Consider the following 14,206-nt stretch of genomic DNA (forward strand, 5'->3'; position numbering starts at 1 on the left):
AGATGTTATTTGGAGAAAACAAATTTTACACAAATATGGCTACACATCCAAGAGACTACATGATTCAGAAATAGAATAAGAAAAATTCACATTTAATTGTGATCACTGAAGGTATGCACAAGTATTTGACAACTGCTATTATATTTGTTAAACACACGGTCAGTTTCATAGAGTTCATTGGATCCATGTGTAACAGGCACAGCAGACCACGTGTTTAGCAGTCCTAGTCAAAGACACATATCTCTCACAAAGTATTTTGGGTTTTGAGTTGATATTTGCAGAATTGGCAAATTCTCACAAAATATTTATTCCCAATCAAAAGGTCAGCTATGCGAAGGGGAAGTGCAGTTCATCCCACTGTCCTGTTCTCTTTCCATAGTCCAATAAAATTTCTTGATACCTCTAATGAGTTGTCCATTAACCACCTTGTCTTTAAGAAAAACAATTGCTACTATCAATCTCTATTCTTAACCATCAACAAAATGATAGATAGACGGCATCATTGACAATTATTAGTCTCCAATCACCTGCTCACTGATGCTCAATTAGTTGTTTGTTAAGACCATATCACCCTGGACCTCATTACAGTCTTGATCTTAACATGGACTAAATGCTGAATTTGAAAGATGAAGGATGAGTAACTACCTTTAACAGTATAGAGTCCTGATTAAAAATTGAAGTCCATGGGTATCAGGGAGAAAATACCTCCCTAGATTACTCCAACAGCATCCAAAATCTATGATCTCTACTGCCAAGTAAGGCAAGGCCATATGGGAATGTTGCCATTTGCAGCTGCTCTGCAAAGTTGCATGCCAACCTGATTAAGAAATATTTTGCCATTCATTCATTGTCACTCACTCAGTGTCCTGGAACTCTGCCCAATGGCATGTGAGAAATATCATTATAAGGAAATCCACAGAGGCGCAAGAAAGCCATTCACCACCAGCTTCTTAAGGGCAGTTAGGGATGGGGAATAAATGTTGGTCTCTGCCACTGAGGCACAGATCCCAAAAAATAGTTTTGCAAACATGTTATTTTGTCAAACAACTTGAAATTTCATTAAGCATTCTTTTATTGCATTTTGTAGATCATTGTCTATTTAATGTTCAATGAACCATGTGCACTGAACATTAATTTTTGCTTCAGTTTGCCTCTTGTCCTGTTGTTTTGCTGCCTAATTGGTGGCCTTTTTCTTACATTTTGTGAATAAGAGTATAACATCTTCATCTCAGTGCTACTATACCCAAGGTGTGTCCAAAGGTTCAAAGGTCAAATTTAATGCCAGAGAAATGTATACAATATACATCCTGAAATGCTTTTGAAGTGTCCCAAAGAATGAACGACATTTAAACATGAGAACCCCAAAATCTGCCCCAGCTCCCCACTCCCACACGTAAGCAGCAGATACCCCTCCCCCCCCCACCAGCAAAAAAACGCACATCGGTACCATCACCGAGCTCAAGCGTGTGCTAAGCAATAGCAAAGACGCAGACCAAAGTTACCCCAAAGACTTTGCATTTCATCCGACATTCGACAAACCACAAGTTCTCACTCTCCCTGGCAAGGGAGAGGGAGGTGTCCTCCATTCTCACAGCGAGCCGGAGACATAACAACAACCTGCTGGTTTCTGATGTTAAAAGTCCGTTTCGTTGCTTTTTTTGAGCTTTGTGTCTGAAGATTGCAAAAACCTCGGGTCTTCGGGCCCACAGTGAAAGATTTTCCAGCCTCCCCGACAACACACGAGTCTCCTCCTGTGACACTGACCCTCGATCTGTCAGTCTCCAGAGCCCCGATAACTTAGGTTTCCAAACACTCAGGCCAAACCCTTGGCATGTCGAATAATGGCCAGTCATGGAACCCCAAGAACGGGCCCCATTCCCGCAAAGAACTGAAGCCTGCGTGTAACTCCAGGTCAGGGTCTTCAAAAGAACCCTGAAAGGGGAAAAACAGAGATACTTAAGTTGGAAATAGAGCTGTTTCTGAAGATGCAAGCAAAGGAGTCGCCGTTTGGCGCCACCATCCCCCCTAAGCTCCACTGGAGTGTTGTAAGATTCCAACAAAATCTTTTGCCATTTCTGGAACAGCGTAGGATGTAGAAGCAGAAATATGCCACTTGGCCTCTTGTGCTTGTTCTGGCGTCCACCAAGATCATGACTGATCTTTTGACATCCTGCCGTTTTCCTTTACTAAAAGTCATTTGGCTTGATTTCCTTAACATCCAAAATCTCTCAATCTTCCACTTTTGCTTTGCACAGTATCCACGGCCCCCTTAGTTAATATTAAGGGTCCATGGCATAAAAAAAGTTGGGAACCCTTGATCACAGACAAGAGAAAATCTGCAGATGCTGGAAATCCAAGCAACACACACAAAATGCTGGAGGAACTCAGCAGACCAGACGGCATCTGTAGAAAAGAGTACAGTCAACATTTTGGGCTTTCAATGAGACTGGAGAATAAAAGATGAAGAGAAGATCTACAAGATTGCAGATTATACTACCGTAGTGGGCTTTATCTCAAATAATGATGAGTCCAAGTACAGGAAGGAGATAAGAGAGTTTATTAAAGTGGTGTCAGGACAACAACCTTTCCCTCAATGGCATTGAGGGGAAGGGTTTAATCAAGACACCATTTTATTGGTTGATTTGTTGCTGATTTCAGGAAGGGGGGGGCAATGCGAATATTCTGGTCTACATCAATGAACTGATGTTGAGAGCTTCAAGTTCCTAGGGGTGAACATCACCATGTAGACACCATGACGAAGAAAACTCACAAATGCCTCTATTTCCTCAGGAGGTAAAAGAAATTTGGCATGTCCTCATCAATCCTTACCGATTTTTATTGATGCATTATAGAGAGCATCCTGTCTGGATACATCGCAGCTTGGTATGGCAATCAGGTATTTCCCCTGATTGAAAGAAATTGCAGAGAGTTGTGGATACGGCTCAGCTCATCAAGGACCACCCCTGCATGGGCTCTGTCTCCTCTTCTCACTGCCTCAGTAACGTAGCCCCCATAACCATTCTCCCCTCTCCCATCAGGCAAAAGATACACCAGCCAGACTCAAGCTATTATAAGACGTCTGGTAACCCATATTAAAATAATATGGACTCTAGACCTCAATCTGTCTCATTATGATTTCGCACCTTATTGTTTAACAGCACTGCACTTTCTCTGTAGCTGTTATAATTTATTCTGCATTCTGCTGTTTTTTTTAAACCTTGTTCCACTGTGCAGTGACCTGATCTATATACACAGTATGCAAAGAGAAACTTATTTTGGTGCAAGTCCAGTCCTTCTAAAGTGTCACTAAATCTATACTGACTGAAAAGTTAGGAATCACTGGTCTTGGGAGCTCTGATTTTGGATGCATTCGCTTTCATGTTAAGAGCAAGATGGCTAATGAAAAGATATGGCTACATTATCTGGTTAAAGGCTTCCTTCTGCATATTTTCTGTTCCACCTGTCAATACTTATTCCCAGTCCATCTGCGCCAGATCATTTTCACTTGCTGAAATAAAGTATTTTTGATAGTTTATTATCTTACTTCATGATTACTTTCCACCTGGTATGATATTTTCATCATTAGTCCTCAAATGATTTCCCGATGAAATGCTTGGAATTAAATCAAAAAATCTGTTCTTTCTCATTGGGTAGACATAAATTGATCTGGACAATTTGTTGTGCACTTTTCAGGAATTTCTTCTGCTTCTACTGTGCATGTACTTCTGAGTGACTATTGAGTAAATTAACACCCTCCCCCTCCACACACACACACCCCGCATCACACCTCCAGAGGCAGCACTGGTTTATTTTCTGAGATAAACATACCTGTTTCTCACAATTTTGGTTCTGTGCGGAGCTTTTGTAACAGTGTTCTAGTTTTTTTCAGTTATACCCAAATACAACCTTTGCTGCTTAAGCACGTCATTCATTTCCAGGAACATAATATTATTTTTGATGAACAACCTCTCTTCCATTTGTTCCTCCTATGTTCTGCCAGCCCTCTCAGCTCTGTTTGTCATTGAATTAATTTGTTCATTTTTCATAAGTAACCCTTAAAAATAAGCATTTGTTTATCTGAAATAACCACAGGGCAAATAATCATTTCAAAAACAAGAAATGTACTTTTATTACCACATTGCAATTTGTGTATAACCTCGCAGCATATGAAACTGTCTGTGCTGATTTATTATGTCAGCATGATACACGCCATTTTTATTGCTGGGCCAGGTTCTACAAAATTGCATTTGTTTAAAATATATTTCATCATGCAGCTGACATTTGATAAGTTTGACTTGTGAACAGTTATAAATCTGAGTTCATTATTATGCATATTTTATCCAGTATATTACACGAATGGCGGTCACTCTTATTTGAGAGTTCACTCAGGTGGCAGGTCATAGGTTGTTCAGCTTCAGTGGCATCCTTTGTTTCAACATCGTGATTGGGAGACTGATATGTGTTGATGAGAGGAGTATAGGGGGGTGGTAAAATCTTGAAGGCTAGCAGTGTGTTTTTTCCCCTTGATTTGGTAACCAGGGTAACAAACATTCAATTCAATGTTAAATATTTGCCTCAGTAGTATAAATAAGCAACACTTTATATTACAAGATTTTGCCAAGTATTGAAACTCTGCTGTTGTCAATTCAGTGCCTTCCGGCAACCAGTAAATGCAACCATTAATCACCTGAGTAAGACAGATAATTCAGTAGTAGCCAGGAGGAAGCAGCAGTTCCCATCAAAGTTTTCTCATTTATTATAAAATCTTTTCACCATTCCAAAAGTATTTATCAAATTTGCTGTTGTGTACAGTGCTTCGGGTTAATTGGGCTATCTGTTAATAGGTGAAGCTGCAAATTTGCAAAAACTAATCAACTTTTATTTGGGACACTATGCCACTTAACTGGGCAGGAGACTATTGCTGGACAGCTTCTAACTAGTGTCACTTGTGTCTGTTTGTGTTCAAAAAGCAGTGATATTTGTCACCGATAGTTGGCAAGAAATTATCAGGAAGACAATTCCGAACTGTTTTGCAGTTTCAAGCATTCTGGCTTGGAAATACCAGAAATGGGCAGAAGTGAAAATTAAACAATTTCACTACTTCAACAAGTTAGGAACTACAAAGTATTTGAAGGCATCGACGATTATCTTGAATGTTACAATGAAAATGAAGATGTAGAGGATGCAGTTGTCAACAGAATTGTATGAAGACAGTCCATTATCTGCACTGATTTTGTTCACGTGTACACTAGATGAATTCCTCCATCAGTAACTATTAGGAACTATTAGTTTTATAGTACTGTAGTACTATTGGTATTTTATATTTCATTTAAATGCATCATTTACTCTGTGTGTTTTAATACTTTTCTTAACCATTTTCATGAAACTTTGCTAACTTGGCCAAAATATACTGGACCCCAATGAACTGAATACACTGTACATTTAGAATGATAGTGTGATTTCAGTTTGCATGTTATTAACGGTTAAAAAGGTTTCTGTTTTGTAAGTATCTGGATAAATATTGGGTAAATAAAAGTCTGTATATACGAGTAAAAGTAACTTAAATACTCCCATATTCTGCCTTTTAGATGAGATGCCTTCTGATCCTCTTCAGGCACAGTATGATTCCTGGTTAAGCTTGGTTGATGCGTTGAATGTAAAATCATTTGTTAGCCTTACACTCGCTGATTCAGTGCGTCATGGAGTACAACATCTCTTATTCATCTCTGGTCTAGGTAAGTTTTAAAAATCAATTCATTTTAAACCAATATTCATAGCAATTGTTTTATTCTTGGATAATCAGTAAAAGCAAACCTGCATTGATATTTCCATCTTAGCATATTAAGATCCTGTCTTTATACTGCCTTCCTTTTTTTTAGGTGGAATGAGACCCAATACTCTTATCCTTGGTTTCTACGATGACTGTGTCCCCGAGGATGGCTTACAACAAATCCCAGCATTTGCAGATAATTCTTCTATCAACAGTGATGATAATTCCAGCCTACTGCCACATTTCCCTGCAGTCAGACGTCGTTCCTCTCCCAAGGAACTGTCAGGCAAAGAGTATGTGGGCATTATCTCCGATTCCATTAAAATGTTAAAAAATGTTTGCTTGGCCCGATACTTCAACCAGCTCAACAAAGCTGATCTGTTCAACCGCAAGAATTATGAAGTCTCCATTGATGTGTGGCCACTTAATCCACTACGTCCTGACAGTGCTAATTATGTAGATACTTGTAGTTTGTTTCTGTTACAAATGGCATGTATTCTCAACATGGTACGTTCCTGGAGGACAGCCAAACTACGAATCTTTTTGTGTGTTGAATCTGGGAACAGTGCTGGAGAGCATGAGAAAAAACTAAAACTGCTTTTAGGTCAGCTACGTATTAAAGGTTCAATTAAAACCCTGCATTGGGATGATGTTGCCGCATTACATTGGCACAAGCAGATGCCTCAAGTGAGTCAAGAAGAGGGTAATTTTGTAAACAATTTCCCAACGAATGCAATGAAAATCTCAAATGATTATCTGATAGCTGTAAATAAGATGATTTTAGAGCAGGATACCCATCCTGCAATCCGCTTTCTTTACCTGCCACGGCCTCCTGCAGACATTACTCTACATGAAAGATACCTAGAGCAGCTTGATATCTTGACCAGGGACCTGGGACCTACTATGTTAATTCATGGAATTAGTGCAGTCACCAGTATTGATCTTTAGATATTGCATTTTATGCTGTTGCTTGTGGTGGTAATGAAGAGGGTGTTGCCACTAATAAAGGTGCAAGGTTGGGAAACGATCTAATGATACTTTAGATCAGGGTTTTCTAGCCTTTTTTTTATGCCATGGACCAATACCATTAAGCAAAGAGTCCGTGGACCACAGACTGGAACCACTGCTTTAGATCCAAATTTCTGAAAATGAACAAAAGGATTGATGTTCATTGGCTCTGCTGTTGCTATTAGTAGTTTACTTTCTTCCTCTGCATACAGTGGCAAAGGTGAAATCCACTGTATCCAGCAACACAATCAGCACTTCGAGATTTGAAGAAGCCTCACAGGAGTTGTTCTACAAAATCTTAAAACATATGTCAAATATGAATTATTTCTAACAAGTTAGATTGTGCTTCCATAAAGTATCATGAAAATATTGCAAACCACTAAAAGATCTCCACTAAAAATTTCTTCCATCAGATATGAACAACTTAAATTTTTTTCATCCACAAATTGTAATTGAAACATTTCAACATGAGTAATACTACATGTTGTTGATAAATGGTCAAAGACAAAGTGTATCCTTAAAATATATAGTTAAAATAGTTTGCAGTGAGGAAAATGGATCCTCAAGTTAAAGACAATGCCACTTGGTTTACGTTTTTAACCATGACATTTTCTTTCCAATATTTTTATTAGTTTCTACATAGAAGAATACAGAGTACTAGAAAGTGTATATGAAAGGTCAAAAAGGATTTTTAAAAACATTATATCTGTTCATAATAACAATCATGTTACTCTGTATTCATAAGTTAATCAGTAGTTACATTGAACTATACTAACCATGACATTTTGAGGGCTTTTTTTTTTAATAATCTCTGCAAACTTTTAGGTAACGTTTTCTTGGTCACTTGAGGTGTAAATTATACTCTTTGATCTGTTGGTTCCGTTTTTCTAGTTCTGTATTATCAGAGCATTAGGTTTAGAATGATCACACTGAAGGTTGTGATTGCAGTTTAACCAGTAGCAAAATAAAGCTGTAAACACCAATTTATCTACCCGTTATACAGTGTTTTTCCAGGATTTTAGGGAGAATGGTTTAACAGAGCATACTAAATTTTATTGTTATTAATGGCATACAAATTTATTGTATTTCCTGATCCTTTTTGATATATCAAGCAAATAGTGTAAAATTTTAAGAAAAAACAACAATCCTGGATATGTTCATCATTTCAAGCAGCATCTGTGTGAAGAGAGTAATGAAGTTGTTGCTATTGGTTTGTCATTGTCAAAAGTACTGAGATGAGTGAAAAGCTTGCCTTGCATTTCATTCAAACAGATCAAGTTGACGTTTTCAGTCAATAGTCTGTCATCATAATTGTGAAAAGTTAGAAATGGAATTAGATATAGTTGCAAAGAAAATGAAGGGGGTGGAGAGAACAAAAGACTAAATGAAGGCATGTTTAGTGGAGGTATCAAAAGGAGAGTGAAAACAAATGCTGTGTATGTGCACAGTACTGGAATGTGTGAGCATCTGGAATTGTTGAATTCAGTATTTAGTCCAGATGGTTCAAAGGATATGGCAAACATGAGGAAATCTGTAGATGCTGGAAATCAAGAGCAGCGCACACAATATGCTGGAAAGCATTCTGTGTGTTATTCAAATTATATGGTGCTATTTCTCAAGTTTACATTGGTCTTTGTTGAGACAGTGATGAAGACCAGAACACAGATCTGAGTGCATGTGGGATAGAGAACTACAGGAAGTTCAGGCTCATCTTTGTAAACTGGATGGAGGATTTCTGCAAAGGAGATATCTTCTAGTTCCCCATTACGGAGAAGACAGGATGGAATGCAGTATAATAAATGTAAAAACGTGTTTGGGTTCTGGATGGCAAGAAGTGAGGCGTAAAAAGGCTGGAGTGCATTTGCCCCATTTGAAAGGAGCAAACAAGTTTTGAGTTGGAGAATCGTGACTGAGGACAGATGGGTGTGAGAGGGACAGAGATGTTTGAGAACCTTGCAGGTTTAGTAAAGGGAAAGCTGTAGCTGAGAGAAAGGATAAGCACTGGTTATCCTGAGTATTTCCAGCATTTTTCCACTGTTGTTTTGATATATTGGGATGTGCCAAAACGGAGGTGTTAAAAATAATTATTGAGGATCAATTAAAAATACAGGAAGCTGACTTCTTGGGGGGGACGCTATTGTTTCATTGGCTGCCACTCTTGTTACATCAGATCAGCCATGATCTTATTAAATGGCAGAGCAGACTAATAAATTAACTGACCTATTGCTGCTCCTGATCTTTATGTTTGCATTTGCTGTTCATAGCTTCTTTAAAAAAAATGTAGTTTTGGGCATATCCTACATTTTTTTTGCATTTTGTATCATGAAGTCATCAGAACAGATTGGTTAAACTGTAGCCAATGAATAAAAGAGCAGATTTATGACTATGTATATTTAATTTTTATGCTCTATGCTTACTGCAGGTTCTCTTTCAGTTACAAAAATACATTTTTTTTTACATTTATCAGAAATTACTTTGCTGCTTGACTTTTGCACAACAAAAATGTGTGGTGTAAGTTAATCTCTAAAAAGCCCTCTGTTGTCCATCAATGGAACCAGTGAGCTGATGAATAGAGAAAGATCCCTTTCCCGGCAGGGGATTCTGTTCTGAAGGCTCATTAATTTAAGATCATTGCTGAGATTTGAAATACGACTTGTTTATTTAGGGAGAGGTTCAGGCATGGAGTGTTTTTCTAAAGGGAATAATTGAGCTCTGGACCATTGCATATTTTAATTTAAGTGTGGATAAATATTTGAAGCAAAGTGAATTTACTAGGAAGAGCAGAGCTCTGGGTTTAGTTTTAGATTACTCTGGCAAAAAAAGTGATATAGACACAGCATCTCTATTGAATTGTATCTAATCCTGCTGTGAGCTCTGGTTATGAATTGAGAAATTACTACCAACTATATTTCAATTATTCTTTTGATGCATCCTGTTACTATGAGAGCCATGTTAGTTGGCTCTAAGTTTCTAAGGCTTTTAGAACCAAGAACTTGGCTTGTTTAAACTAAAGTAGATTGGCTTTGGTTACTGTGGGACTGTATTCTGTTAAAGGAAAAACTCCCAACAGTTATTGTGGCTGCTTGTAGTCAGCTATTGTAACAATAATTTTTATGGAAGCTCCCACTGGCACATCATTCTCTCCAACCCAAAAAGGAGAGCAAAAGAAAAGAATATATTAATCTAACTTCCAGAATCTCATAACTAGGTGTTAAAATATACGTTTGTAAAATGATCTGAAATAATAGTCTAGGGATCACTATATATGAAGCTGTATTAAAACATCAAAAATAGTACCTGCTGCACAGTCTTGAATGCCAATGTTGATCAATGCAATAAGCAATTGTTTTTATAGAAAAACTCAATGGCTGCAGCAATTTTAAATAAATTTCCTATTGTCTACATTTGGCATTTTTGATTTTATTTTCTAAATGAGCTGTACTTGGAAATCAAAGCTGGGGTGGGGGTCTTCAAATATTTAAAGTGACAGTTTTTCTAAAAGTTCAGCTTTACATGAATCGTCTGTGAGTTCACACTTAGTTCAAAATATATCTCCTAGGTTAGAAGAAATTGTAAATGAAAATGGTGTATCTATTTAAAATGATCCTGCATGCCCTGTGAAGACATATGAAGATATGGGATTCTTGCTGAACAAAAAAATGCATTTAGTATTTATATCCTATCCCATCATTATTAAACAGGAGCCCCTTAACACATTAATTTTAATAAGTTACCCGCAAGTGCCTATCATTTTGATGCTAACACAGAAGACAATTGAGAATTAATGCTAATGTCACTGTACAAGTTATTGATCTTGATCTTTGCCTCAGGTTATCTTGTTTAGTTTCAGAGTTGTATACATGTTAATAATTCAGTTGCTGGGATATTAATACTGGAGCAGATATTCTGCAGTGAGCATGCAGAAGTATTTTAATTGACTTTTTGAAGCATCATAATTCAACATTTTATTACAATATTTAATGACAGTCTTTCATATTCAAAATCATACCCTTATTTCAGGAAGAATTAAATGATACCTGAAGACTGACTCTCATGTAAAAATCAATGCTTGCCAATCTCAATAACAAGTGGCTTAATTTAAAAAAATTCTACAAGTTTACTTAAGAATGTTTATTTCATCATTAATATCCAAACAACTGAATTATTGATAGGTGTGCACTTCTGAGAATTAAACAATATAACTTCATTTGATCTATAATCCAGAGTCACAGAAAGATAGAGCATAGAGACCAGACCTTAAGCGCAGTGAGTCCACATGCAACATCAACTATTTACTTTCATTTTATTTTAATCCCATTTTTTAAAATTCTCGTCGGCTCTCCCTAGATGCTATCAGTCAGATGGACACTAGGGGCAATTTATAATGGCAAATTAGCATCCTATACCACGCCTTTGGGATGTGGAAGGAAACCGGAACACTCCCGAGAGAAACACTTACAATCACAGATCACGCAAGCTCTCACAAATCGTACCAAGGTCAGGATACCCCGACACTGTGAGGCGGGAACTCCTCTTGCTGTGCCATGGTGCTACACTCATCGGTAGCTTTAGTGTTTAGTCATTAACACAATGCACCAGTTTTTAATAGTAAGAAATTCTATTCGTACTTGGTAAAACTAGTGACTGGATTTCTATTGCAGTCTTTTCTGGCATGTTAAAGAAAGCACTCACGCTAATACAGTATCTGAAGCATACATGAAAAATTTACAGCATTGAAGGTAAATTGAACCCTAATGCAAGAGATCAGTGGTATATTGTGAATGGTCAGGTACAAAAGGTTTGCTAAGTGATGAATTGTACTTATAACGGAACGGAATCTTCTGGCATATAGAGAGAAGTGACTTGATAAAAGCATAAATTTTTGAGTAACTGCCCAGGTTACAGTCTACATGTTTTAAATATTTATCCTGACATGATGGGTTTCTCTAATTGCACAAGTGTGAAATGGTCATGTTCCAGTTTAACTCCTAATTTGTGCTCTCAGTTCATTTTCAGTCAGGTTGGCTACAGATATGCTATATCTAACCTTGGTACCTCAAGGGTATGAAAGTGAAAGTTGTCAGAGTCTCTTTTTACAGTTCCTCAGTTTTAATGTTCAGTATTTACCCATGTTTAACACTGCGAGTGTTATGATTCATGTATGATGCTTTTGATTGAATTTGACAAAAGTTACTTATTTATCTTATGCTTAAAAGCATGCAGGCATGGTCAAAAGGTTCAGTTGTTCAGACCAAACATCAGAATGGGGAAGAAATGTGATCTAAGTGACTTTGACTGTGAAATGATTGTTAGTGCCAGATGGGGGTGGGGGGGGGGGCCATGGTTTGAGTATCTCAGAAACTAGTGATTTCCTAGGATTTTCACGCAGTTTCTGGAGTTTTCAGAGAATTGTGCAAAATACAAAAAAATCCAGTGAGCAGCATTCTGTGGGCAAAAATACCTTAATGAAACAAAGTGTTCTTATTAAGTTTGACTAGCTAGATTTAGGAATACTGTTTCTGCAGGCTGGACTCTTTGGAAATAGGTTGTTAGTCTAAAAAAAATCATGTAGGACTGGTATGAGAAAAAAATATCTGCGTCCAGAAGCTGAAGACTCTCAGAATTTTCTGCTGAAGAGCCGAATATTTTCAAGTCAAAGATTGATAGATTGTTTGATATTAGGTTTATATGGAATTAGTACAGGAAAATGGTACTAAGGTAAGAGATTAGCTATGATGTTATTGTACAGATGCAAGGGGCCAAGTAACTTGCTCCTTTTCTGTTTCTTAAGTTTTTTTTATATAAAGAAAGAGTCCATAAAATCTGTGTATTAGTTGGTTTCTATTAAGGCACACCATATATATATTGTGCATATTTACCTTTAGGATATTATAAGTTACTTAAAAAGCACTTGTCAGTAAATTAAACACTATTCTTTAGTGCTGATTAGACTGAGAAGTATCAAACTTAGGAACTTTAGTCTTTCCAGAGCAGGAAGGAAAAAGGAAACAATATGGTTCCCTGCTTTGTGTGAGGAAATATTTGGCTCCTCATGATTGCCTATTTTAAGAACTCATCAGGTATAAATTAATATGCATGAATCTACTGTTTATATTCTGTCCCACTATGTGTTGTTAAATCCAATGATAAGGTATCTGGAATGTAAATTCTGTTGCTTCCACACCAATTACTGCACATGGTGTTCTTTCCTGTGGGTTAAAAGCATTTGCAGTGATCCATTTCCATTCCTGGTGTACATCATCACAACATGATTGTCTGGGTAAATGTCACTTACTGGTACTAAAATATAATCTACTTAATTAATGCGATACAGTGGAGGAGTTTTATATTTTGTAAATATGTACAGGTTTATTAGTTTTAAGTAGCTAAATGGATGTTTCTGGATTGGAATACATTTTAATCTTTGACACAGTCCCCTCTTGTATAAAACAGTACTTAAATATGTTTCCAGAATATTTGAAAATATCTCAAAGGAAAATTGAATAATGGTTTCACTGAGCAATTTCTATATGCCAGTGTGATTTAATGTTGAATTTTTAATACCTTAGTGTCTCAAAGTCAGAGTGTGCTATAACAAAGTATTTTCTCCTAGAGACAAAAATGCAATGTAGTAAACACATTAACTAATTACTTCTATGCTAATATCTCCATGCACTGAAATATATTTCTACTAAGAGTCAACAGCTTGATCTCCATTCGTTTTGCCCTGCCGTGAATATTGGCATGAATATCAACTGAATGTAAACAGCTAGAGCACAACATCCATGGTCAACCTCAACCAATGGAGGGCCTCTTCATTAAAAATCAAAGATAATTTTTTGTGCCTTATGTATACTATTAATTGCAAATAAATGTAATGCTGCTGAAGGTGAACAGGCTTTGTGTTTCGGTTTAGGATGCTTTCAATTGGACGACAAATGTTTGAAATATTTCAAGAAAAAAAAACCTGGTTCTGGATCATAGGTCAAGAGTCAGTGATCCAAAAAATCAATTTTGAATATCTTTCTGTATTCTTATACTTTACTATTTACCCTACACCCCTTCCCCCAAAAGGAGTTCCTGTGGATGTGAATGGGACATGCAAATGGTATGTTGGCTCCCAGGTGCCTGGGTCAGGGACATCTCGGATCTCGTCCACAGGATTTTGGAGTGGGGGGTGAGAGCAGCCAGATGTATTGGTACCAATAATATAGGAAGGAAAAGCAAAGAGGTTCTGAAGAGAAAATTTAGAAAGTTAGCTCAAAGCTGAGAAGCAGAACTTCCAGCATAGTAATTTCTGGATTGCCTACCTGTGCCATGCAGGAAAAATGAGAAAGGTGCAGGATAGATGTATTCCAAAAGCAAAGGAATATTCAAATGACAAAATAGTACAACTGTGGCTGACAAGGGAAGTCGAAGCTAATGTAA

The 14,206-nt window shown here is 37.2% G+C and overlaps 1 protein-coding gene across 1 annotated transcript in view; it reads left to right on the plus strand.

Moving 5' to 3' along the window:
* Positions 1–13,672, plus strand: part of zgc:153039 (uncharacterized protein LOC767698 homolog) — a 117,176-nt gene extending 103,504 nt beyond the window's left edge. Inside the window, exons 12-13 of the mRNA XM_059945254.1 lie at positions 5,589–5,735; positions 5,880–13,672. Of these exons, the coding sequence (XP_059801237.1) occupies positions 5,589–5,735; positions 5,880–6,718 (986 nt within the window). The 3' untranslated portion in view covers positions 6,719–13,672. The remainder of the gene's footprint in view (positions 1–5,588; positions 5,736–5,879) is intronic.
* Positions 13,673–14,206: the final 534 nt, after the last annotated feature.

Source organism: Hypanus sabinus, chromosome 2 (assembly GCF_030144855.1).
Source record: "Hypanus sabinus isolate sHypSab1 chromosome 2, sHypSab1.hap1, whole genome shotgun sequence".
NCBI classification, from domain to species: domain Eukaryota; kingdom Metazoa; phylum Chordata; class Chondrichthyes; order Myliobatiformes; family Dasyatidae; genus Hypanus; species Hypanus sabinus.